The 25,915-nt window shown below is 48.6% G+C and overlaps 2 protein-coding genes across 7 annotated transcripts in view; one reads left to right on the top strand and one right to left on the bottom strand.

The window, feature by feature from the left end:
- ELMOD3 (ELMO domain containing 3) overlaps window positions 1-9,566 on the bottom strand; it is a 35,528-nt gene extending 25,962 nt beyond the window's left edge. For 2 of the 5 annotated variants that reach the window (XM_055399687.2, XM_055399689.2), the window contains exons 1-5: window positions 9,211-9,412; window positions 8,583-8,749; window positions 6,737-7,023; window positions 2,061-2,135; window positions 1,283-1,352 (exon numbers count right to left, since the gene is read on the bottom strand). In XM_055399687.2, the coding sequence (XP_055255662.2) occupies window positions 1,283-1,352; window positions 2,061-2,135; window positions 6,737-6,787 (196 nt within the window). In that variant the 5' untranslated portion in view covers window positions 6,788-7,023; window positions 8,583-8,749; window positions 9,211-9,412. The other 3 variants (XM_088841328.1, XM_088841327.1, XM_055399688.2) reach the window with 3 other exon arrangements.
- A 191-nt stretch (window positions 9,567-9,757) lies between these two features.
- Window positions 9,758-24,412, top strand: RETSAT (retinol saturase). 2 transcript variants are annotated; one of them, XM_055399753.2, is made up of 11 exons: window positions 9,758-10,041; window positions 12,307-12,489; window positions 12,903-13,144; window positions 13,852-14,053; window positions 15,156-15,353; window positions 17,524-17,643; window positions 21,905-22,043; window positions 22,291-22,400; window positions 22,474-22,640; window positions 22,825-22,984; window positions 23,189-24,412. In XM_055399753.2, the coding sequence occupies exons 1-11, from the start codon at window positions 9,762-9,764 to the stop codon at window positions 23,326-23,328; spliced, it is 1,941 nt and encodes a 646-aa protein (XP_055255728.2). In that variant the 5' UTR covers window positions 9,758-9,761; the 3' UTR covers window positions 23,329-24,412. The 2 variants fall into 2 exon arrangements, with proteins under 2 accessions (XP_055255728.2, XP_055255729.2); XM_055399754.2 differs by lacking the exon at window positions 15,156-15,353.
- The last annotated feature ends 1,503 nt before the right edge of the window (window positions 24,413-25,915 follow it).

Below are 25,915 nucleotides of genomic sequence, written 5' to 3'. Positions count from 1 at the left end.
CCGAAGAATTGATGCTTTTGAACTGTGGTGCTAGAGAAGACTCTTGAGAGTCCCTTGGACTGCAGGGAGATCCAACCAGTCCATTCTAAAGGAGATCAATCCTGGGTGTTCATTGGAAGGACTGATGCTAAAGCTGAAACTGCAATACTTTGGCCACCTCATGCGACGAGTTGACTCACTGGAAAAGATTCTGATGCTGGGAGGGATTGGGGGCGGGAGGAGAAGGGGACGACAGAGAATGAGATGGCTGGATGGCATCACCGACTCGATGGACATGAGTTTGAGTGAACTCCGGGAGTTGGTGATGGACAGGGAGGCCTGGCGTGCTGTGATTCATGGGGTCACAAAGAGTCGGACACGACTGAGCGACTGAACTGAACTGAACTGAAGATAACAAAACACGCCGATGAGTGCTCACGATGATTCTGTGTGCTAAGCACTTGCCATTATCTCGTTTAATCCTTACAAAATTTATATCACACAGGGTCTGATATAACTCCGGTTTTACAGATAAGTAAAGTGAGGGTTAGAAAGATTAAGTTCCTTGCTCTGGGTCATGGAGCTGGTGGGTGAAAGAGTCAAGCCAGAGACATCTGACTCCAGAAATGGTCCTTCTGAATTGGTGGAGTGTGCGTTCTTGTGCAGTATATCAGCAGGCAGAGTGAGCTTTAAATAGAGTATGGGAAGCGTCATATCAAGCAGGTAAAACAAGATTAACTTTTCAAAGCCTTTCCTCTACTCTGTATCATTTCAGAATCACAACATCCTTTAGAGCACAAAGGAGATATTGGTATCTCCACTGTAGACACAGAGATAGTATGATTTTCCCAAAAAGCAAATAAGCCACTAGCAGGGCTTTGGGGACCAAGTCAGAAATCAGGTCTCTCAGGACTTCCCTGGCAGTCCAGTGGTTAAGACTTCGCCTTCCAAAGCAGAGGGTGTGTGTGGGTTTTATCCTTGGTCAGGGAGCTAAGATCCCACATGCATTGCAGCCAGAAAACCAAAACATGTGACAGAAGCAATACTGTAATACATTCAATAAAAGACTTTAAAAATGATCCACATTAAAAAAAAAAACACCCTTAAAAAAGAAAGAATGAATTCAGGTCTCTTGACTCCTAATCCAGTGTCAGTTCTAATTTCCCTTGAAGAAGGATAAATCTATAAAATTCTATAGGAAAAGTAGTGAGAGAAATTCAAGGGAAGACATTCAAGGAAGGAAAGACCCACGAGCTCTGCCTTGAGTCCCACCCAGGCTCTGTGGGCCCTGAAGGGGACTTACCACCGGGCTCCCAGCCGTTCGCCTCTGCTGTCAGGGCCTGGAGGATGCTGTGGTTCTTCAACTCTGAGATCTGTAGGGGCAGGTGACCTTTAGTGTGAGGGCAGAGTCCACGTCCTCCTATCCACACAAACACATACTGCCCACTGTACCAAATGTTCTTGAAACTGGAAGCCATTAGAACCTGTCTTCCCAGATGGGTTGGTTAAAGCCAGTCTTTATGAGTGCGTGCTCAGTCGCTCAGTTGTGTCCGACTCTTTGAGACCCCACAGACTGTAGCCTGCCAGGCTCCTCTGTCCATCGAATTTTCCAGGCAAGAATACTGGAATGGGTTGCTGTTTCCTCCTCCAAGGGATCTTCCCTACCCAGGGATTTAACCCACATCTCCTGCATTGACAGGTGAGTTCTTTACCACTGAGCCACCTGGGAAGCTCAATCTTAATGAGAGGCACCTGGAAAATACCAACTATGATGGAGAAGTTGGGCGATGTGGGGACAAGTATATGACCTCCTTGAAGAGTAAATGGATAAAAATCTACCCAACTGAGATGGTGGTGAGCTGTTGATATCCCCACTGCACTTTATATTCTGTTTCATTACAACAATTTTCTGATTAGGCAGAGAGATTGTTTTGCATGTCTGTTCCCACTCCTACCCTCAAAGTATGTACTCCTGGAGGGCAAGGTCTGTGCCATCCTGTGTCCCGGCACCTGGCACCACATAGCAGCATGTTACACGAGCGTCTACTGACAAAAGACACTGGGCTGTGGGCAGTACGTACAGAAATTCCTCTGAAAGCCAGAAGAGCACTGTCCGTGTCACATGGTGGAGAGGACCCAGCAGACACACTTTCAACCTGCAAGGCAAACGAGAGTCAGTCTCTCAGGCACATATCAGTCCCCCAGAGATGAAAGCTTGAACAGCACACCCTTTCCCTTAACAGACACACAATGGATTAACCCTGGAGAAGTCAACCACAGGTAATACTGTAAGGACAACTCCTGTTTAACCTGGTCTGCAAAAAGCTTAATGTTAACATAATCTCATACAGATTTCTCGGCCCCAATCAAAGTCTCAGGGCTCCGAGTAAGTAAAGTTGAGTGAGGCGGTTTCCTTATGTTCTGCTCAGCCAAATCTCTCCCCTGCTGGAGCTTAAAAACTACCCAAAAAACCTTTTGCAACTCATAACAAAACACAAGGCTAATTTTCCTGTCTTTGGTGTTTAGTTGCTAAGTTGAGTCTGACTCTTTGCAACTCCATGGACTGTAAACCACTAGGCTCCTCTGTCCATGGGACTTCCCAGGCAAGAATACTGGAGTGGGTTGCCATTTCCTTCTCCAGGGAATCTTCCCGACCCAGGGATCAAACCTAGGTCTCCCACATTGTAGGCAAATTCTTTACTACTGAGTCACCTGGGAAGCCCTAATGCTCTTAATGTTAAAAAATAAAATAAAATCCTACACGTCAGTAAGAGAAAAAAAAAAAAAAGAAACCAGTAGAAAAATGGGCATGGGTGTAGATGGTTGGCATAAAAGGAAAGACAAACAGTTCTTAAACATGTGAAGAAACGCTCAACCTTACTCATAACAAGAGAAGTGTCAACTAAAATAAACTAAAACTACTCTTGAAATAACATTTTTCACTTACTTTATTATCAAAGATCAAGAAGCATGGCAACACTGTGCTGGCTAGAGGACCAAGAACTGTGACCCTGGAGAGTGAACTGTTACCACTTCTCCGGCTTGATAATACCTGACACCATCACGCGTTCTGTGTCTATTTGGGGCCTGCAACTGCATTTGAGGAATTTATCTAATATATATACTCATCCGTTTGCAAAACAACATGCTTGCAGGGTTATTCCTGGCTCTGTCTGTCTGCTTTTGTTGGCTTGTTCTGGCTGCACCGGGTCTTTGTTGCCACGCCATCTCTAGCTGTGGTTCGAGGGCTTCTCACTGTGGTGGCTTCTCTTGTGGAGCACGAGCTCTGGGGCACATGGGCTTTAGTAGCTGTGGCACATGGGGTGAGCTGCCCCTGTGGCATGTGGGATCTTCCTGGACCAGGGATCGAACCCATGTCTCCTGCATTGGCAGGCAGATTCTTAACCACTAGACCATGAAGGAAATCCATGGTTCAGTTCAGTTCAGTTCAGTCGCTCAGTCGTGTCCGACTCTCCGCGACCCCATGAATCACAGCACGCCAGGCCTCCCTGTCCATCACCAACTCCCGGAGTTCACTCAAACTCATGTCCACAGAGTCAGTGATGCCATCCAGCCATCTCATTCTCTGTCGTCCCCTTCTCCTCCCGCCCCCAACCTTTCCCAGCATCAGAGTCTTTTCCAGTGAGTCAACTCGTCGCATGAGGTGGCCAAAGTATTGCAGCTTCAGCTTTAGCATCAGTCCCTCCAATGAACATCCAGGATTGATCTCCTCTAGAATGGACTGGTTGGATCTCCTTGCAGTATAAGGGACTCTCAAGAGTCTTCTCCAACACCACAGTTCAAAAGCATCGATTTTTCGGCGATCAGCTTTCTTCACAGTCCAACTCTCACATCCATACATGACCATGGGAAAAACCATTGCCTTGACTAGACGGACCTTGGTTGGCAAAGTAATGTCTCTGCTTTTTAATATACTATCAAGGTTGGTCATAACTTTCCTTCCAAGGAGCAAGCGGCTTTTAATTTCATGGCTGCAATCAGCATCTGCAGTGATTTTGGAGCCCAAAAAATAAAGTCTGACACTGTTTCCACTGTTTTTCCATCTATTTCCCATGAAGTGATGGGTAGTACTGTTTATAAAACCAAAAGGCTAGAAAAACTCTCAATGTCCACTGATAGACTTATTTTATTTTACTTTATTTATAACACCCCCCCACCACTGTTTCAGAGATGTAATTGACATACATCACTGTATAAGATGCAAGGTGCACAGCATAATGATTGGACTTATATACATTATGAAACGATGACCAGGATAGGATCAGTGATCATCCATCATCATCTATTGATACTACATCAACAAACAAACAAAAAAATTTTTTTCCTTGTGATGAGAACTCAGGATTTATTCTCTTAACTTTCATTCTAACATAAAGTGGTGTTACCTTTATCATGATGTACATTATATTCCTAGTACTTATTTATCTTCTAACTGGAAGTTTGCACCTTTTCACTATCTAATCCCCCTTCCCCCATTCCCCTATCTCTGGTAGCCACAAATCTAATCTCTTTTTCTACGAGTTTGTTTTTGAATTATAATTCACTTACAACATGATGTAGTTCCTAGTGCACAACACAGTGATTTGATATTTCTATACATTTCAAAATGCTCATCATGATAAATTTAGTTGTCACTAGTGAACTAATTTTTGGAGAAGGCAATGGCAAGCCACTCCAGTACTCTTGCCTAGAAAATCCCATGGATGGAGGAGCCTGGTAGGCTGCAGTCCATGGGTTCGCTACAAGTCAGACGTGACTGAGCAACTTCACTTTTACTTTTCACTTTCACACATTGGAGAAGGAAATGGCCACCCACTCCAGTGTTCTTGCCTGGAGAATCCCAGGGACGGGGGAGCCTGGTGGGCTGCCGACTATGGGGTCACACAGAGTCGGACACGACTGAAGTGACTTAGCAGCAGCAGCAGCAGTGAACTAATTTTAAGTAAATTAAAGCATATCCGCTTAATGAGATCCTATACAGCCATTAAAAAAAAGAGTAAGAAAGTACTTTATAAATGATTTGGAACACTCTTCATGATATTAATATATTAAGTGAAAAAGCAAAGGGCAGGGTATACTTTACCATTGGATTTTCTAAAAAAAAAAAAAAAAAAAAAAAACCACATAAATATATTTGCTTGTCTTTACAGAGACTATTTCCAGAATTACAGTCTTTAAGGAAGTACTAACTGCCTCAGCAGGAAAACAGGGTGGCTGGGGAACAAGAGTGGAAGATAGTTTTTTCACTGTATGTACATCCTCCATACTTTTGGATTTTGAACCATGTACAGTATTATTTCCTCTAAGGCAGATAAAAGAAAAATAATAATAATTAAGGGAAAATAACTAATAAAGGTATCGTTGCAATATCAAGGCCCTGTAATCCCAGACTGTCCTGTTACTCTAATCCCACTTACATATTTTTGCCAACTAACACTCCTTAGACACAACTTTGATTTTTTGACTTCTTTTTGCCTTCATTTTTGCCAGAAGAATGAACCCATAAACACACATAGCAGAGCTGCTCCTCCACAACTGGCTTCCTGATGTCTGAGCACCATTATTTCCCACTTAGCTAAAGTGAACACACTTGCTGCAATTTCTCTCACCTCCAGCCCTTGGGTCATGTGGTCTCGCCCCCACTTCCACCTTCTCAGTTTTTTCTGGGCCTTTCAAGATCAGTTCCATCTCCTCAGCGTGGCTGGGCTACAATGGTTTCCTGCAGTTACAATGGTTTCCTCACATCTCTAAGTCCCATAGCCCCTCTGTATGTGGCACAAGGTCCTCTGCAAAAGACCCGTCTCCCCAGTCAGACTCTTCTCGTATACTTGTTTTGTATACGAGACCATCTGCACAGCACTAGGCTCAAGATGCTTCTCTGGTGGCTCAGACGGTAAAGAATCTGCCTGCAATGCAGGTGACCCGGATTAGATCCCTCAGTCAGGAAGATCCCCTGGAGAAGTGGATGGCTACCTATTCCAATATTCTTGCCTGGGAAATTCCATGGACAGAGGAGCCTGGCGGATTACAGCCCACGGGGTCACAAAGAGTCAGACACACTCGCAGGCTCAAGGTATGTTCTCAGTAATATCTGGTGAATCACCGTGCTGCACAACTCCCTGTAGGAGTCTGTGTGCTCAGGACTCATCGCATCCTCCTCTCCCCTCCAGCATCCAAAGATAAATGTTCTCTGGAAGAACAGTTCACCTGTCCTAGGACAGTGAAGAAAACCTCCCTGGGCTCCCAAAGCACAGGCTTTGTCCCCTTTCTGGCCACTGAACCCCCAAGGCTCCATTTAAGACCATTTCTGGGCAAGGTAGGGAGAAAGATGGGGAATACAAGGTAAGCTGCCAGGCTCACACAGAGACATAACACATGGAACCAGGGATCCTGAGGATAAACAGGTCAAAATGTGCATTTGAGAGAGAAAGGGCCTACAGTAAACAACCCAAACTGATTGAAATATATATTTCCTGGGAGAGTCCAATCGAAACTTTCCTTCCACCCAAGCAAATCCAAACCCAAATCCTATAACCTACTTAGAAAGCAAACTGTCAGGAAAGGCAATTGACCTAGAAGTGACTAGGAGCTTCTAAAAGAACAAGAGAACTGTAAAGAGAATTTTTCCTACACATTTCTAAAGGTCCACACCCTCTTGATATATGCTCTCTCTTATTATTATTAACAATACATCCCATACCAACACCTTCTTTCCCAAACAGATATGCTTGCTTACCTGTCCATCTCTTAATTCTTTCTCATGGAAAGAGTGAGAGTTTTCATTCATGACTCAAACTCATTTGTTCAAGAGACTTTTGTCCTTGGGCTCAGAAAGGAGTTTAACAAGGTCTGAGATTAGAAGCTATGGGGAGAGCCCGGGATTTGACTGTTCTACTGTTGCCCTCCTTCTTGGCAGTCGTTCAGACTAAGAACAAGAAAACAGTCCCTGTGTGCCATCACCAGGGTGGAGGTTTCTGTGAGTCCTGAAAGAAGTCCTTGAGGACTCACTCTGGAGTCTCAGCCCTGAAAAAAAAAAATTAAAGAAGAAAACTAGTTTCATCATTTATTTACGCCTCTGACTTGAAAAATCTTCAAGCAGGTACTTCCCTGGTGGTCCAGTGGTTGGGACTCTGCTCTTCAAATGCAGGAGGCACTGGTTTGATCCCTGGTTAGGGAACTAAGGTCCCACATGCCACGATCTGTGGCCAAATAAATAAATAAAAATAACATGATTATGGGATTGTAAATCATTAAAAAAAAATCTTCAAGCAGCTGTAAACATATTCTGAATAAACAGGCTGCCTTAGTGAATGCCTGCCTCTTACTATCCATGTAACGGGATGGAAAGAAGGGGTCCCTGCAGGAGTCTAAGGGCTGGATTCTCAGTGTCCAGGAGGCAGCACCACTGTAAGTGGTAGGGATCTGTTTTTCTATTTGCTTTTTAAATTTATTCTTAGTTGGTGGATAACCACTTTACAGGGATCTGTTTTTGACAATGAAGTTACTGAGATCTGGGGCATTATCTAAAAGTGAAAGTGTTAGTCGCTCAATCTTGTCCATCCCAGGGGCTGTAGCTTGTAGGTTCCTCTGTCCATGGAATTCTCCAGGCAAGAATACTGAAGTGGGCATCCCTTCCCTCCTCCAGGGAATCTTCCAGACCCAGGGATCAAACCCAGGGTCTGAAGAATTACAGGCAGATTCTTTACTGTCAGAGCCATCAGGAAAGTCCACGAGTCTCAAAAGGGTGAGGATAATTTATGGTGACACATGGGTGGGTGGTTTTAGCTGAAGTGTTCAGGCTTTACTCAGGTCTCAGACCTGGCTGGGTCTAACACTCAATTTGGTTCCTATGATGGTATTAACAGAAACTCAAAATGCAACACAATGCCTCCCCTTCCTCAGTGAGCACCACTACTGCACATGTGGCAGCTTCCTGGCCAGTGAAGCTAACTCGAAGTATTTCCTCCCATGAGTCCACCTCAGGCAGTGATTTGGGCAGGCCCACAGCTCACCATGGGAGAATGGGACATCATGAGTGCCTGTCACAACAAGAATCTGGGTAAGAGGGCAGGTGACAGATAGTCATACCTCACAGACTTGGTTTACCTTTTTTTTTGGCTGCACTGTGTGGCTTGCAGAATCTTAATTCCCCAACCAGGGATCGAACCCCAGCCCTCTGCAGTGAAAGCATGGAGTCCTAACCACTGGACCACCAGGGATTTCCCCAGTTGACTATGAAAGGCTGACTAAGAAAGAAAGGTGGCATTGCTCTGAGGTCAGGTCTTCAGAGAACACAATCTAGGTTCCCTACAAACTGGAGGCCAATAACAAGATGGACTCTTTGTCAGGGAGCTGGATGCACTGACTGTTCCTAACACCAAGAGCCACAGTACTTCCTGACTGTTGGACAGACACCTGGCTCATTGTAACAGGGGGAGGGCAGTGCCCCCCAGTTACAGCAGCTCAGGAACCAACTCTCTCTGTGTCCTCTGGCACCTCAGCATCTGCCTCCCTTTCCACTCCTTCCCCCTTGACCTTCTCAAGTGTTCTGTATATGACAAAACACTCACACATCGACCAACCTTGGGAAGATGATTGGCAGGTATGGAGACCACAAGCTCAGGGAGGCTCTTCTATTACTGGGCTTGAATTGAATCCAGCAGTGTTGAATTATGACCAGCTTTACATGCCTGCTAGTGCTCAGTTCTGGTTGGAGTCCTGCCAGGACTCCAAGAGGGACATTCACGATCTGTATTAGGGAAAGAAATGAGCAGAAACTGTCAAACGAGCAAGTACTAGAAGTTATAACGTCACTGCTAATAATATTAGGGAAGTTCCTTATGGCTGGGCCTGAGGAAATGGCCTTCCTATAAAAATGGATCGTTTTGAAATTAAGTATTTATGGCGCACCCACTGTATTTTGTTAATTAAAATTAAAAGAAAAATTGAAGTAGTGGCTACCCTGGTGGTCCAGTGGCTAGACTCCACGCTATACAGTAGATCCTTGTTAATTTTTATGGTGCACCCACTTTAGGAAAGGAGTTACATTAAAGGGAATGATTTTAAGTTTAAGCTTGCTGGGGCTTAAACGCTAAATAGATATTTAATTTGGAAATTGGGGCCACACCTTAAGTATAAATGCATACATAGGTAGGACAGTTCTTTCATCGGCCTTGCCGCTGGGCGCTCCCCGCCCCCTCCAGCTCCTACCCGGCCCCGGCCGCAGGCGTCGCCATCCCAGGGCGCCCGGGCCAAAAACTATTGACCAGTTTTAGGGTCCCGGAGTCCGGTGTTCGCCGGCTGCGATGCGCGGATGTCAAGGGAGATCTCAATCCAGCGAGACACCAGCCAGAGAGGGGCTGCGTGGGGACTCTGGCCAGAAACTTTCTCGACTGTTCGGCGGGGAAAACAGGAGAGCAACTTGCCACCGGTCATCCAGCGAGTCCGCGGCAGAGCGCAGACCACAACCCAGGTCTCCTGGCTGCCTGGATCGGGAGTCTCTCTCGGTCCTACAGCTCTCAGCCTTGTCTCGCCCCAAGGCGACCATTTCCGCCCCACATTCCTCCTCCTCTGGCCCCCGCCCGGGTACCGCCGGCCGAGTCCCCGAGTGCCCACTCCTTTGCTACTGGGGTCGCGCAGCCCCGCCGGGCCTCCTCCGCGCAGGAGCGCTGCCCTCCGCGCAGCAGGCGAGGCGAGTACGGGGAGCCGCGAGGGTCAATCTCCGCGGGCGCCTTCGCTGCTCCGCGGGCTGATCAGCGGGCATGGTTGACTCCGCCTCCCTAGTGGGAGGACTATCTAACCGAGCAGAGCCGCGGCGCCAGACCCCAGGCGCCGTCCACACGAAAGAGTTCTCTGTACCCGGCGCCGGCACGATGTGGGTGTCGCTGCTGCTACTGGCTGCGCTGCTGCTGGTCATCCTCGGCAAAGTTTACAAGGGGCTGTTCTCAGGCAGCTCCCCGAACCCCTTCTTGGAGGATGTCAAACGGCCACCCGCGCCTCTGGTGACCGACAAGGAGGCCAGGAAGAAGGTTCTCAAGCAAGGTGAGCGGGGAGACACCCCGGGGACCTAGGTAGCGCCCGAGCATCCGCACGGGTTAGCGTTTCCCAGGTGCAAAGTGCTGGGAGGGCATCTTTGCATGTATAGGCGCCCGCTTTAGAATCCACTCCTGGCGAGAGCCTTGGTCCCCGCAGGCCCGGGGAATCGTGGCCTCTGGGTCTCGGGCATCGTCCTCGGCGAGCCAAGTTCTTGTCATAGCCCCGCTCCGACCCTGCCACTTAGTAGAGCGATGGCTAACGGTTTAAACAAGAAGAGATCTTTCCCCCTCTTTGGCTTTAAGACCGTAACATTTTCACTTATCTTCCCCAGAGGTTCAAGGGCGTGGGAGAGCTGCACAGAAACCTTTGTAGGAAATTGCATTTGCTTCATCAAGGGATGTGACTGATTATGCTGGTTTCATCTCTTGTGGTTGAAGCAAGGCTCAGTAGGGTGCCTCAGGCTCAGAGCTCTTTGTTTATGGAGGATCTGCACTGTCATCTTTTAAGAAGTATTTGTGGGTTTCTTTTAGAGTTTAAAGAAAGAGTTCGGCTGCTTAAAAAATAAAATAAAGACAGTATTGTTGTAAGGGGAAGGCCTATTATTTCTGAAATCAGAGTTTTAACTGGACTCTGTCACTGTCTCTGTCACAGAGAGTCAAACAGGACTGAGCAACTGAACAACAAGCAACACTGATTTACTCTGTGAAAAAAGTGAAAGTAAAACTGTTAGTCACTGTCCGACCCTATGCGACCCTATGAACCGTAGCCCTCCAGGCTCCTCTGTCCATGGCATTTTCCACGCAAGAATATTGGAGTGGGTTGCCATTTCCTGCTCCAGGAGACCTTCTCCACCTAGGTATCAAACCCCAGTCTCCTACATTGCAGTCACTTTCTCTACTGTCTGAGCCACCAGGGAAGCCTGATTTACTGTGTAACCATTAGCAAATCACTCCATTTATCTGGATTGGTCTAAAGGTGAGATGATTTGTTTTTCAAACCAAGTGTTGATCTCTCGTAGTGGGTCATGAGATCAATTTCAGTTCAGTTCAGTTCAGTCGTTCAGTCGTGTCCGACTCTTTGCGACCCCATGAATCACAGCACGCGAGGCCTCCCTGTCTATCACCAACTCCCAGAGTACACTCAAACTCATGTCCATCGAGTCGGTGATGCCATCCAGCCATCTCATTCTCTGTCGACCCCGTCTCCTCCCACCCCCAATCCTTCCTAGCATCAGACTCTTTTCCAGTGAGTCAACTCGACGCATGAGGTGGCCAAAGTATTGGAGTTTCAGCTTTAGCATCAGTCCTTCCAATGAACACCCAGGATTGATCTCCTTTAGAATGGACTGGTTGGATCTCCTTGCAGTCCAAGGGACTTGCAACTAGCATTTTAAAATTAGGTCAAGTGGAAAATATCAGTGTATCCTACATAGTTCTGGTAAGTATTGTGAAACTTCTTTATATTTTACACTGACATATGTTCTGGGTTATGAAATGTATTTTTCACTGTAGGTCTTTTAAAAAATGTTTGAAAAGTTCAAAGCTTACCGAGTTCTCTGGCAGCTTGAAAAATTCCAAATCTCAGTTCTTCTGGAGTGATCTTGAAAGAATAGATCTCGTGTAGAAAGCACGCATACAGCACCATGGGCTGTCCAGTTTTGTCCTGTTTAGGTGCTTCCTCCTCAATCCCACATCCAGGCTTCCCCAGCGTGACGGGGTGGTGCTGTGATTTCTCAGAGGAGCTCTGTCCTGCCTCTGTATCAAGATCTTTAAGAACCATGATCTGAGTGGGCTGCACCACTACTGCCTGCAGATCCTGCATTTTCTGAAGATAACCTGCTTGTGAGTGGACTGTTGCATGAGCCACCATCCAGCCCCATGACACTCTTCTCCTGTCCCCCACCTCCTTGTTTTCTTTCTTCCCTAGCTCAGGCTCTGACTGCACTTAGGATTCTCAGCCTGGATCACGGTCAGCATTTGTGTGTGTGTGTGTGATAGTTTATGATTTATTCTTTCTTTGCAAGTAGGGAAAATCCTCAGCTACATAATGGTTTTGGTTAAATCAGTTCAGATCAACCTAAATCACTTTGTTCAACCTTCCCCGGCAGGTCCTGAGTATTTCCCAGGTAAAACGTTTGAGATATTTGAGTGAGGAGCCCTGTGCCAAACTGCTCTAGAAGTTTTCTGGAGCATCATATAAACTAGAACATTCTGCCTTGGTTTCCACCTCATTGTCCTTTCATTGCCCTCTCCATCTCCTTCTTTGCTGTAGCTTTCTCGGTCAGCCGGGTGCCAGAGAAGCTGGATGTGGTGGTGATTGGCAGTGGCTTTGGGGGCTTGGCAGCAGCTGCGATCCTAGCCAAAACTGGCAAGCGAGTTCTCGTTCTGGAACAACATACCAAGGCAGGAGGCTGTTGTCATACCTTTGGAAAGAATGGCCTTGAATTTGACACGGGTAAGGCTGCCAAGGCAAAGGGGTGGGAGCAGGAGGTTTGGAGCAGCCACAGTGGGACGATCCTGGGATTTTCAGTGGTTTTGGTGGTCCAGGTTTTCTTCTCCCTGGGCTCTGTTGGTCTGACAGTTTTCCTGCCCAAATTCCTTTTGAAAAATCCCAGTCTGATCTCAGATGAAGGGAAAAGGGGTTAGAGACACACCACATGTATCTCCATGGTCTGACAGCTGTACCTGCTGAAGTGGGCGGGGATCTGGTGGTTTCTGCTGCAACTCCCCTTTACAGAAAGGGTGGGTACCCCCTCTGTGGGTGTGGACTTGGCCCTGTAGGACTCCTCTTTCACCTTGCTTCCTTGTTGGAGCCTTTCCAGGGCTCAATTCCCTTATCCCTATCATGCCTTGTTTTTCTCTCAACAGGAATCCATTACGTCGGGCGTATGCAGGAGGGCAGCTTTGACCGTTTTATCTTGGACCAGATCACTGAGGGGCAGCTAGACTGGGCTGCCTTGTCCTCTCCCTTTGACATCATGGTACTAGAAGGGCCTGATGGCCGAAAAGAGTTTCCCATGTACACGGGGGTGAAAGCCTACATTCAGGGCCTCAAGGACAAGTTTCCCCAGGAAGAAGCTGCCATTGACAAGTATATGAAGCTGGTTAAGGTAACACGGACATGTGTTATTCCCAACAAGGCTCACCTTCCTCATTAGTGGAGTGACGGGTGAGGGAGGCAGGAAGGACGAACAGATATGTTTGTCTGGAACTCAGCCCCGGTCTGAGTTGACTTCTGTGCTCAGCCAGGCCCTCTCTCTGGAGCCTGGGCTCAGCAGCTGCCACTCACACTCTGGCCTGACCAGGTTACATGTGGTTACATCTCTAACCCCTTTTCACTTCATCTGAGACCAGATTGGAATTTTTCAAAAGGAATTTGGGCAGGAAACTGAAAAGCAAAAAAGGACTCATCTGAGGGGGAGAATGGGAAAAAAAGAAAAAAAAAAAACTTAGAGTATAGAGTTTTACGATCCAAATTTAGCCCAGTTCTGCTTCCCTGATGGCTCAGCAGGCTCAGAATCCAGTGCAGGAGACTGCCTGCAATGCGGAGATGCAGATTGGATCCCTGACTCGGGAAGATCCCCTGGAGAAGGAAATAGCAACCCACTCCAGTATTCTTGCCTGGAGAATCCCCATGGACAGAGGAGCCTGACGGGCTACAATTCATAGCATAGAAAAAGTCGAACATGACTCAGTGGCTAAACTGCCACCACCAAGTGTTGCTGGTCCCTGGGACTGTGCAGGCTGTTAGACAGGCAATTCCGTCACAGCGGGTCTGGAGGTGAGCCCTATTCCTCCCTGCTTACTCTCCTCCCAGGTGGTATCCCGTGGAGTCATTCATGGTGTCCTGCTGAAGATCCTCCCACTGCCCGTGGCTCAGCTCCTCACCAAGTGTGGGCTGCTCACCTACTTCTCTCCGTTCCTTCGCGCTTCCACCCAGAGCCTGGCTGAGGTCCTGCGGCAGCTCCCTGCCTCCCCGGAGCTCCAGGCCGTGCTCAGCTACAGCTTCCCCACTTATGGTGGGTCCTGGCCTTGGGCCCTGGGCAGCCCCTGGTTCTTAGTCTTTCTTCCTGAGCCTGGTTTATTCAGTTGCTCGGTCATGTCTGACTCTTTGCAACCCCATGGACTGCAGCTTGCCAGGCTTCTATGTCCTTCACTATCTCCTGGAGTTTGCTCAAACTCATGTGCATTGAGTAAGTGATGCCATCCAATTATCTCATGCTCTGTCACCCCTTTCTCCTGCCTTCAAACTTTCCGAGCATCAGGGTCTTTTCCAGTGAGTTGGCTCTTTGCATCAGGTGGCCAGGTATTATAGCTTCAGCTTCAGCATCAGTCCTTCCAATGAATATTCAGGACTGATTTCCTTTAGGTTTGATTGGTTTCATCTCCTTGCTGTCCAAGGGACTCTCTAGAGTCTTCTCCAGCATCACAGTTCAAAAGCATCAATTCTTTGACTCTGAGCCTGCCTAGCTGACTGAAGTGGAGCTGCACACACTCCAGGTCCTCTGGAGCTTAGGGAAGAAATGCCTGCCTTCCTGCTGGATACCCTGATAAAAGTCCCCCTCACCGATGTCCTGGATGGTTTTCTTTCCAGTCCACACTCCTCCCTGGCAGTATGGCAGTTCGCAGGGAGGTCATTCCCACTGGCCCAAGACCAAGAACGCTCCCTGTTTGCCTGTTTGGATAGAAAGAGGCTGTCCTGAGAATCACTTGGATCCTGGGAGACATAGACTCAGGTTGCATGTTTTCTGTTTTTTTTTTTTTTTTTGGTCACACTATGCAGCTTGCAGGATCGTAGTTCTCCAACCAGGCATTGAACCCAGGCCCCCCGCAACAGGGAAAGCACCTAGTCCTAACCACTGGGCCACCAGCGAATTCCCAAAGGCTGCATGTTTTCTGACAGGAACCTGTGTTCCTTTTTTTATTTTTTCATTGGAAGAAAATTACTTTACAATATTGTGTTGGTTTCTGCTGTACAGCAATGGGAATCAGCCATAATTATACACGTGTCTCTTTCCTCTTGAACCTCCCTCCCCTCCCCCCACCCCACCCCTCCCACGTTCTTCTCTGAATGGTGTTGCTGCCTGCTCTTGCCTCATCACCCCCTCCTTCCTTCTACAGGTGTGACCCCCAGCCACACCACCTTTTCCATGCACGCTCTGCTGGTTGACCACTACTTAAAAGGGTCCTTTTATCCCCGAGGGGGCTCCAGTGAGATTGCCTTCCACACCATCCATGTGATTCAGCGGGCCGGGGGCGCTGTCCTCACAAGGGCCCCTGTGCAGAGCATCCTGCTCGACTCAGCTGGGAAGGCCTGTGGTGAGAGCTCTGCCTCGTCTTCACGGTCCTTGGCGTGGGTGGGAGAGGCTGGGGGTGCAGAGCAAAGAAAGCACTGAGGGCAGAGACCTCCAAATTGGGGGTTACAGGCTGGAATCTGCATCAAGCTGGGGCCACCTGGGAATAGCAATTGACCTGGTCTGGAAGTGAAAAGGACACAGGAAGGATAAAGGGTGGTATGGTCCCCAGAGAACAGTATTTCATCATTTATTCAATAGAGACAAGTAGTTATCCTTAATCCAGGAGTTCCTTGAGTGTAGAGGCGGTGTCTTTTTTATCTTTATGTCTATAGACCTTAGTACATACTGGAGCCCAGTAAATGTTTGTTCAGTGACTGATGGAGTGAGTTGTAACCTGGGTGCTCCATAGGGTGGTGTGGAGGCTGCCAGGATGCCCTGTAAATGGCAGAGTGGGGCTCAGACTCTACCCTGGCTCAGGTGTCAGCTGCGCAGAGAGTCAAAATTCCACCAAGGATAAACTCTACAAGGAGAGGGTCTATGCAGGGAAGGGCTCTGGTAAATAGACAGGCCATTTAGGGTAACTTCAGAAGCCTCAGCAAAGGGAGAAGAGAGAGGCCTGAAGGAAGCAGGACTGGTGTGATGGTGAATTCACCAGAGTAAGCTTTCAAGGAGGAGGTGGTGAGTGGGTGGCCCAAGGCACCCAAAAGTCAAGGGAGAAAAGGCCGTCAGTGATCTTTGAGGGCGTATCTGTAGAAGAGACTGGAAAGTTCCCAGCAGTGAGGCAGGGGTGGCCATCAGCTGTGCAAGACTTTCTCTCACAGTCACAAACCAGTTTTCCTTCCAGCCGTCAGGTAGTCTGTGAACCAAGGAGGGTTTATCAGTTGAATTAAATTCAGTTCTGGATATATTTATGTTTTTCACATGCTATGTGATAAAAGATGGAGATAAAAGATAAGTAAATCCTAATCTCCAACTCAAGAAGTTTCCAGTCTCAGAGGACAGATGACTGAGATATAATCAAGGTGCCGCATGGAGGGATGCACTGAGGCTGGAGGTGGCCCAGGATGGTGGGACAGGGAGTCTCAGAGGGAGGTCGTGATGGGTGAGCGGAAGCTGGTCAGAGGGGAGAGGAGGTCATTCCAGGCAGGGGGAACAGAATGTGCAGAGGCACAGAGATATGAAAGAGCTGAGTTTCTTTTTTCTCTTTTTTGGCTGCACTGGGTCTCAGTTGCGGCACATGGAATCTTTGGTCTTCTTTTGTCATGTGAACTCTATCTTAGCTGTGGCATGTGGGATCTAGTTCCCTGACCAGGGATCGAACCTGGGCCCCCTTCATTGGCAGCTCAGTGTCTTAGCCACTGGACCACCAGAGAAGTCCTATGAGCTGAATATATTTAGGCATCTGAAAATGTTAGGTTGAATCATAAGAGACTGTCACATTTCTAGGTTAAAAAAATGATTGACTGTCAGCCGTTGGGGGCTTCCCAGATGACACAGTTGGTAAAGAATCCATCTGCAGCGCAGGAGCTGCAGGAGATGTGTGTTTGATCCCTTTGTCAGAAAGATCCTCGGAGAAGGAAATGGCAATCCACTCCAGTATTCTTGCCTGGGAAATCCCATGGACAGAGGAGCCTGGCTGGCTACAGTCCATGGGGTCGCAAAGAGTCAGACACACTGAGCATGAATGCACACACATGCTATTTGCATATAGTCCTATCTAATAGTTTGGTGAAAATGGTCAGATGGTCAGAGATGAGGCTGGATGCACAGAAGGGAACACATCACAGAAGGCTGATAGGAGAGTCTGGAGTTTAATTAGAGGTTGAGGTGTCACTGGAGGGTTTAAAAGAGAGTGTGTTAGAATCAAAAACTCTGGCAACAGTAAACAAGGACCTGGGATTCTAATGAAGGCTATCAGCTCATGGGCTCTGTCTGGGTTAGTGTGGAGGTTGGCTGGTGGCTGAAGAGAAGAGCTCCCATATCAGGTAGAGAGAGAGCTAGAAAGCCAGTGTGGGGACTGTGGGCCTTTTGGGCCTTGTAGGCAGTGCTTTGGACTGATCCCTCACTCTTCAGTTTTAGCTGGGGCCTACCTGCCTGGGTCAGTGTGGGAGAGATGGGGGTGGGGTAGGAATGGGGGCCTTTCTTGTCTTCTTGGAGTGCACAGAACCTCAGCCAAGCTCTTATGCCTGCAGGTGTCACTGTGAAGAAGGGTGAGGACCTGGTGAACATCTATTGCCCCATTGTGATCTCCGATGCGGGATTGTTCAACACGTACGAGCACTTGTTGCCGGAGCAGGCCCGCTGTCTGCCAGGTAAATGAATGAGTTGTGTGACTCTCCTCCAAGTGCCCTGGATCTGCCCTCTGCTTCCAGCTGACTCAGCCTGGCTGAGGCTTCCCCTAGCATCAGGGCTGCCCTTTGACCCTTCTTAGGCAGAAAAGGTGAGCGCAGCAATTTCTATTAATAATATCCGTCCCCAGCAGGCCTCTGTTTAGGGGGTGGGATCAACTTCCTTTGTACTGCATCCTCCCCAAAGACCCTTTAGTTTTTATCTCTCATTTCATCCTTGGCAAATTTACACCCTTTCCCCTGATAACCTCAACTGCATTTCCCTTTCCTCTTTTAAGTTTCCAGTCCCAGTTTCCCATTTCCGGTTTCCCTTGACCTTAGATCATCCCCCTGATTAGTTAATGATGGTGGATTGAGTCTTAAAGGAATGGTTCCTGGGTTTTTCATTAAGTTTGCCATGTGAATTCTGCTTCCTTCCTTAATTTTGTACTTGTTTGGTGTGGGGAAGTATGGTCTGACATTGCTGTTAAGGGAGGGGAAGGCTGGAGTGGAGACGAAGGTCTTGCTATCATTGCTGTGGGCCTTATTTGGGACCTGAGTTTATGTTTTCCTGCCTTTGTAGGAACCAGCTTTGTATTGGTGCTAAGGCTGCAAGGGTGCCCTCCTGGATTCTTCTCCTGGAGCCCTGCTCTCAAAACCTGGGACCCAGATAGAAATAAGCCTCAGTCCAGTCACTCTGGGTTTCCCAGGTGGCTCAGTGATAAAGAATCCATCTGCCAGTGAAGGAGATGCAGGAGACTCAGGCTCAATCCCTGGGTGGGGAAGATCTCCTGGAGGAGGAAATGGCAACCCACTCCAGTATTCTTGCTGGGATAATCCCATGGACAGAGGAGCATGGTGGGCTATAGTTCATGGGTTTGCCAAGAGTTGGACATGACTGAGCACACACACACATGCCAGTCATCTCCACTGACAGGCCGTGTCCAAAAATAAAAGCCTGTGGTTTTGGGTGGGGAGCCATGTCTGTGTGTGAACTTTACCTTTGTCCTTGCATTTGATCCTCAGCTGCTGGGTAGAAAGCTCATGTTGATGGCAGGGGAAATGGAGGCACACAGGTGAATCGCTGCCCAAGGCCCACCCAGCTGGAGGCAGCCAAGTGGAGAGGAAGAGGCTGATGTTTCTGACTCCTAAGCCTGGACTCCCGGTCCCCTCTGGGCTGGGAAACGTGGGGCTTCCAGAGAGAAGGCCCTACTAGAAGGAGGAGGAGAGTGGATCAGCTCACAAGGGTTGGAGTGGCTGAGCCAAGGTTAGCTGGGGCGTCACCATTTGGAAATGGAGCTGGCAGCTCCTGATGTGATTGAGGGAAGGAGGCCACTGGCCGGAAGGGGGCCAGCGATCTAGGAGGGTGAGAGAGAGGGGTCTGTGTCCAGGCCTCTGGCTGGGGCGGGAGGTGGGGAGTAAGGAGCAGCCCAAGATACATTTGGGGTGGAAACCTGAGGAGGACCCTAGAGCCCAGTATAAGGAACATCCACCCTGGAGGGTGGGCCCTTGGCTGCTCTTGGGGAACCCGGGAAGGAGACCCAGTAGAAAAGCGAGGTCTTGGCTTTCCTGGTCGGGGAGAGAGTCGGCAGCCACTGTGACTGTCTCTGAGGTACAGGACGTGTACTTGGGAAATAGGCCCTTAGCCCTTTCCCTCCTTTCACTGGGCCTCAGCCAATGTCTGCTGCCAGCGAAGGCCTCCCCTCTCTCAGGCTGGGTGAGCTGCATGGTGTGAGGCAGAGACTGCCCAGTGGCCTTTGGTACGTCCAGCCTCCCTCTCTCCTGGGACCTTTGAACCCTGACGCTGTCTCCTGATGGCCCTGGGTGCTCATAAAGTGCACTTCCTCAGGTGACAAAAAATCCACAAGGAAGGGAATGCAAATAAATGACATGGAGTTATTGGAGGGACACCTAAAAAAAAAAGAAAAAAGAAAGTATTTTCCTGTCTAGAATGATTCCTAGTTCCCTTTGAATCTAAGAGGCATTAAGAACATAATTTGCTTTTCGTTTGTGTGTGTGTGCTCAGTTGTGTCTTGCTCTTTGCAACCCCATGGACTATAACCTGCCAGGCTGCTCTTTCCATGGGATTCTCTTGGCAGGAATACTGGAATGGGTTGCCATGCTCTCCTCCAGGGATTCTTCCCCACCCAGGGATCGAACCCGAGTCTCCTGTGTCTCCTGCATTGGCAGGTGGATTCTTTACCCCAAGCCACATGTGTAAAGAACATATTTTCTGTTATACTTAATGTTCATACAACCTAAGTGAATAAGGAAAGGACCCTATGAGGGAGTTCTGTATTTTCTGGAAACTGTTTTCTGTGTTTAGAGATACAGGGGAAGATTAGTCTTATATTTGTGGGCTCTCCTTGTTCCAGCTAGTTATTGTTTAGTCACTAAATTGTGTCCAACTCTTTTGTGACCCCATGGACTGTAGCCTACAGGCTCCTCTTTCCATGGGATTTCCCAGACAAGAATACTAGAGTGGGTTGCCATTTCCTTCTCCAGGGGATCTTCCCAACCCAGAGATTGAACCTGGGTCTCCTGCATTGTAGGCAGATTCTTTACCGACTGAGCCACCAGGGAAGCTCCACCTTAGTCAACCTCTGGCCCCCCCAAAAGACAGTATATGGTTTCGACTTGGTTATTCCACTCCTGCCTTCTTTCCCACCCCCAAATTCTATTTTGGTCACATGGTGCTGGGTGCAAAAACAAAAAAGGGAGCTTGCCCCTTCTTCACTGGCAGGTACAGCTTCCACTGCTCCTATGAATCTCAGCCCTGAAGACAGTCTCCTGTGCCAGCATCCGCCCCCCTCTACCTGCTTGAACGATCAGCCACCCCTCCCAAGTGGGAGTTGGATGAATCCCAGTCTGAGAACATTTCAGACAGTGGTGGCAGTGATGCTCAACCTCGAGGCCCCAGAGATTCCTGATGTTTCCAGCTGTTTGGGGTAGAGATTCTGACAATTCTGTCTCTGTCTCAGAGATGGAAACAGAATATCTTGTGGCCTTGGGGACAAGGCAGTGCTGGTTGGGGTCAAGGGTATGGAGGTGAGGTGGTCAGACCGAGTCTTTGTGAATAGGAGTGCCTTTCTTAAATTCTGGGGCTGAGCTTGGACATTATTGGGGATGTTTTGAAGAGGACACTTTTTTGAGTGAGGAAGACTCATTGACAAAATAAGTAATGAGCTGAGGCTGGTCTGCAGCAGTAGGGTTTGGTCTCATCATTGTGTGACTGATTTGAGACCCAAGGTTCTTTTTTTTAATTGATTTTTTTATGGAGTATAGTTGCTTTACAGTGTTGTGTTACTTTCTGCTGTAGAACAAAGTGAATCAGTTATATGTACAGATATATCCCTTCATTTTTAGATTTCCTTCCCCTTTAGGCCACCACAGAACACTGAGTAGAATTTCCTGTGCTGTACAGTAGGTTCTCATTAGTTACCTATTTTATGTGTGTGTGGGTATGGGGGAGGGGTAAGTTAGTCACTCAGTCCTGTCCAACTCTTTGTGGCCCCATGGACTGTAACCTACCAGGTTCCATGGACAGAGGAGCCTGGCAGGCTACAGCCCATGGAGTTGCAAAGAGTCGGACATGACTGAGGGACTCACATTTTCACTTTTATTCATTAGATGGTTTGTATTCAACTTAACACTGAAGCCGAGGCTTATAGCAGCCTGCTGTTCACAGCCGTGGTCTTTGTCATGTGGAGCCCTGTCCTCTGCTCATAATAGTCATTTACTGGCTGCGCTGGTCTCTGTTGCTGCACGTGGGCTTTCTCTAGTTGTGAGCAGGGGCTGCTCTTTGTGTGGTGCACAGACTTCTCAGTGCAGTGGCTTCTCTTGTTTTGGAGCACGGGTTCTAGAGCACAGGCTCAGTAGTTGTGGCCCGCGGGCTCTGAGGTATATGGGATCTTCCCCAACCAGGGGTTGAACCCGCATTCCCTGCATTGGCAGATGGATTCTTTACCACTGGACCACCAGGGAAGTCCCTGCTCTTAACTTAGACATTAAGGTGACAATGGGACCATCACGCAGATGCTGCGAATGTCTCAGGGAGCTGGGCATCTCTCAAGGCAGTCAGTGCAGATGTCTGGGGCCGTGGCCATCACAGGCAGGAGACCGAGGAGCAGGCCGAGTTGTCCAAACAGCTGAGGCTGCGGATGAGGCGAGCAGGTGTCTGCTGGCTCCCCGGGCGGCGGCAGATCTTGGTGGGTCTCCTTTTCACAGACCTCCTAACTGTCTGCAGGTGTGAAGCAGCAGCTGGGGATGGTTCGGCCCGGCCTGAGCTTATTCTCTGTCTTCATCTGCCTCCGAGGCACCAAAAAGGACCTGGGGCTGCCGACCAACAACTACTATATTTATTTTGACAAAGACATGGACAAGGCGTAAGGCATGGGTGCACATGTGCAGGAAGGGTAGCAGCCTGGGCCCCCAGAGCCACGATGCTAGGGGAGAAGCAGCAGGATATAGGACGGGAGGAAATGGGCAAGAATCTACTCTGAAAGGATTTTTTTCCACTTGGGCTGTGCCTTGGCTTCATCCCTTGGGGGCCCCTGGGGGTAAGCTGTGCTCGGGGTGGGGCTGGTGGCTGTGGGGGATATGGCTGGGACCAACAGCCCCTCTCCTCCCCAGGATGGAGCACTATGTCTCTCGGCCTGCGGACGAGGCTGCCGCGCACATGCCCCTTCTCTTCATTACCTTCCCGTCAGCCAAGGATCCAACCTGGGAGGACCGGTACCCAGGTGAGGCTTGACGTGCTGGGGGCTGGGGCTTGGGTGTGGAGGGGCGGCAGCAGTGACCCGGCTGTGTCCCCAGACCGGTCGACAGCGATCTTGCTAGTGCCCACCCCATACGAGTGGTTCAAGGAGTGGCGGGACGAGCCCCAGGGAAAGCGGAGCAGTGCCTACGAGACCCTCAAGAGCTCCTTTGTTGAAGCCGCTGTGTCAGTCTTCCTGAAGCAGTTCCCACATCTGGAGGGGAAGGTAGGAGGGCAGAGTTGGTGGTCGGTGCATCTCCGCCCCTTCTGTGGGGCTGGGAATGAGGCCTGGGGTGACTGACTGCCAGGGGAGCCTATGCTGGCTGGCAGCTCATGCAGGGGCAGGGAAGGAAGAGGCGAGGGTCTCACAAAGTCCCACTCCCACTCTTCCCACTCTTTTGCCTCTTTAGGTGGACAGTGTGACTGGAGGGTCCCCGCTGAGCACTCAGTTCTACCTGGCCGCTCCCCAGGGGGCCTGCTACGGGGCTGACCATGACCTGGGCCGCCTGCATCCTTGTGCGATGGCCTCCATGAGGGCCCAGAGCCCCATCCCGAACCTCTACTTGACAGGTACACTGAAGGCCCCATTCTGCCAGGAAAACTGGGACCCTGGGCCTCACTGTCACTCCTCCGTTTCTGTTGCCTTGGTGGCTGGGGACCCTGGTCCTAGTCTGAAGGCATCTCTGTGGCCCTGGCTCAGGGGCCCGTCTCCCCACTACCCTGCTTGGAGGTGGGGTGGGGGGATGCTCACAGGCCTCCTCTGTTGTTTCCTAGGCCAAGATATCGTCACCTGTGGGTTGATTGGAGCCCTGCAAGGGGCCTTGCTGTGCAGCAGTGCCATCCTGAAGCGGAACTTGTACTTTGACCTTTGGAAGCTTGGCTCGCGGATCCAGGCCCAGAAGAAGAAGAATTAGTTGGCTCAGGGAGGAGTCAGAGGAACTGGCACGTCCCCTGCCTCACCTGTGTTTTTCTGCATTAGTTCCTTGATCACGTAAAGCACTCTAATTATTGTTTCTCATTTCTGGATACAGGCCCAACACACAGGTCTAGCACAGATGGTGCTTCTTAAACTGAAGCTCTTCCACACCTTTTAGAACATGCTGTTCCTACAAAACGCCCAGTGTGGGCTACTGACGTGGGTGGCTTTCATGGCCCGTCAAGCTGCGCTCTGCATCCCACACCCATACCTCCTAAGTCTGAACCATCAAATGGAATATTCTCATCAGGTGGCTAGAACCCTCAAGAGCATGGGTCGGCTGAAGCAGGGGGGTCCCGTTGGCCTGAGGCTTCTCCTCCCCTTCCCCCTTAGTGCCTCTTTGCAGGGGTTCTACACAAGAGAGGTGTCCGGTGAGCATGGTTTGGCTTGTAGTTCCACAGGCTCAGAGGATGCAGATCCTATTTTTCTGGTTCCAGTGGCTCTTCTGAGAGTGTGGGGAAACTCCTGTGATATGGTCCACGTGGATAGTTAGCCACGTGTTAGTTAGCAAGGTATATACGTTATGGGAGCATATCCAATTCGTATGCGGCTGGGGCCTAGGCTTGTTTTCCTTATGATTGGGTCACGCTGGGTTTTCACCGTGTCAGCACCAGGATACCCTCCCAGACCTCAGGGCCTGAGCACCAAGGCGTAGCTTCCCAAAATACACAGCAGTCAGGGCGGAGGCCTAGAAAGACAGCTTCACTGGGGTTGACACAGGCCAAAAGCATTCCAGCCATGGGTACAGCGAAGGACAACACTGGGAGGTAACGAGTGTTTTATGACGAGCGGCCCAGTTACCTCTGACCTAGAACCAGGGCTGCCTGGTGATGAGGAATGGGGTTGGAAGTAAGGATCAGGTCATGGAAAGTTACAGGATGTGTGCAATGCCTGGGAATGCATTTCCAGTGTGCTGGAACTTACATGGGGATCGGGTGGGAAGGTGAGTGAAAGTGCTAAAGATTAAAAAAAAAAAAAAAGACCTTTTCCTTACTAACATGCCTTATTTCAGTCAATTTTAATGCAGTACTAATAACCTTAATATTTAGAGGGGGATTAAGAGGTCCAATATAATCATTAATACTAAAATAACTTCATATGGGGACAAATGGTTACTACACTTATTGTGATCAATTTTGTAATGTATGCTGCTGCTGCTAAGTCATGTCAGTCGTGTCCAACTCTGTGCGACCTCATGGACTGCAGCCTACCAGGCTCCTCCATCCATGGGATTTTCCAGGCAAGAAAAACCTGGGTGGGGTGCCAGTGCCTTCTCCTTTGTAATGTAAACAAATGTCAAATCACTATGTTGTACACCTGAAACTAATACAATGTATATCAACTATACTTTTTTTAAAAAGAGGAAAAAATTAAATAATTTTATAGCTTTAATATTTGAAATTTATTTTGGTTTCTGTGCAGAGATACAAAACTACATGCTGATGGGATTCACAGAAGCTCAGTAAAACATTACATGGAAAAATACTTATCATTGGAACAAATAAGCTTTAAAGAAATCATCAAGTTACAAGTTAGAAAAATAAAACATTGCAAAACAGTGGTATTCTAATTGGGTGAACAAAAAAGAAGGGAAACAATTTCAGCAATCAACCATTTATTGAACACTTTAAGAGTTCTGAATTAAAGGAATACCAAAGAGTGTGAATAAGCTGGCTTTGTTGGCAGCTTGAAACCTGATAAAGCTCAGACCCAATGCCTTTATGAGGAGTTTCAAGATTGGGGTATTTGGGAAATCCACATGTGACTCCACAGAATTGGGCTGAGATTCAGTCTTGGTTCTGGATTACAGTTAAATTTGAGAAATCTCTCCCCAGAAATCTCTCTTCTTAAGCAAGGCAAGGCCAGACACAATGGTCCCACCCAGAATGTTTAGGAGATAGCTGGCAGAAGTGCAGGGTCTGGTGTACAGTGTACTCTCCTCCCTGCTCAAGTGATTCCGAACATGTGCAAGGTTTGCCAGCTTTCATCTCACATGCAGCAGCATTCCATATCAAGTCACCCTCCCAAAACCAGGGGCAGGCTTGTGAATTAAATGATGTGAAATGGGAGGAGGAAATGAGAATCACTGTTGGGAATCTGAGAGGTTTAGGGGTGTATCACCAAAAGTTTCACGAAAAGCCATCAAGTGGCAAGAAATGTGAGTATACGTAGCTAGCTGTCAGGTCTTTACGAGTTTAAAGACCTTTTTAAGTAGACTTAGCCTTTTTAAGTAGACTCTTCAAATGATTTTAAAGCAGACTCCTCCAAATAGAAACCACTCTTCAACCGAACACTGGGCGGCAAAGCAAAGCACAGAGCGGACTGGATAGGGCACCTCTCCTGCCTGCCCCGTGCCCCACCCCCAGCTAGAGAGATCCTCCTGCTACCACCAGCTCACCCTCATCTACACAATCTCTAGGAAAACATGCTTCAAAGAGTCTATCTTCAAAACAACAGTGACCCAGAAATCAACCTTTTCTTTGCTGTGGGAGATTTCTTTCAGTGCAATTTCTAAAGTGAAACTT

The sequence above is a fragment of the Moschus berezovskii genome, chromosome 11 (assembly GCF_049115385.1).
Source record: "Moschus berezovskii isolate FMDL1 chromosome 11, NW_MosBer_1.0, whole genome shotgun sequence".
NCBI classification, from domain to species: Eukaryota; Metazoa; Chordata; class Mammalia; order Artiodactyla; family Moschidae; genus Moschus; species Moschus berezovskii.
The sequence above is the reverse complement of the archived record's forward strand: the minus strand, read 5'-3'. Positions and strand labels throughout refer to the sequence as shown.

Excerpts from the sequence above, each read along its gene's own strand:
- RETSAT (XM_055399753.2), top strand. The coding sequence starts at position 9,762 with ATGGTTGACTCCGCCTCCCTAGTGGGAGGACTATCTAACCGAGCAGAG. Across the intron at positions 15,354-17,523 it reads CTCAGCTGGGAAGGCCTGTG|GTGTCACTGTGAAGAAGGGT; the intron begins GTGAGAGCTCTG and ends TTATGCCTGCAG. Across the intron at positions 22,641-22,824 it reads TCCCACATCTGGAGGGGAAG|GTGGACAGTGTGACTGGAGG; the intron begins GTAGGAGGGCAG and ends TTGCCTCTTTAG.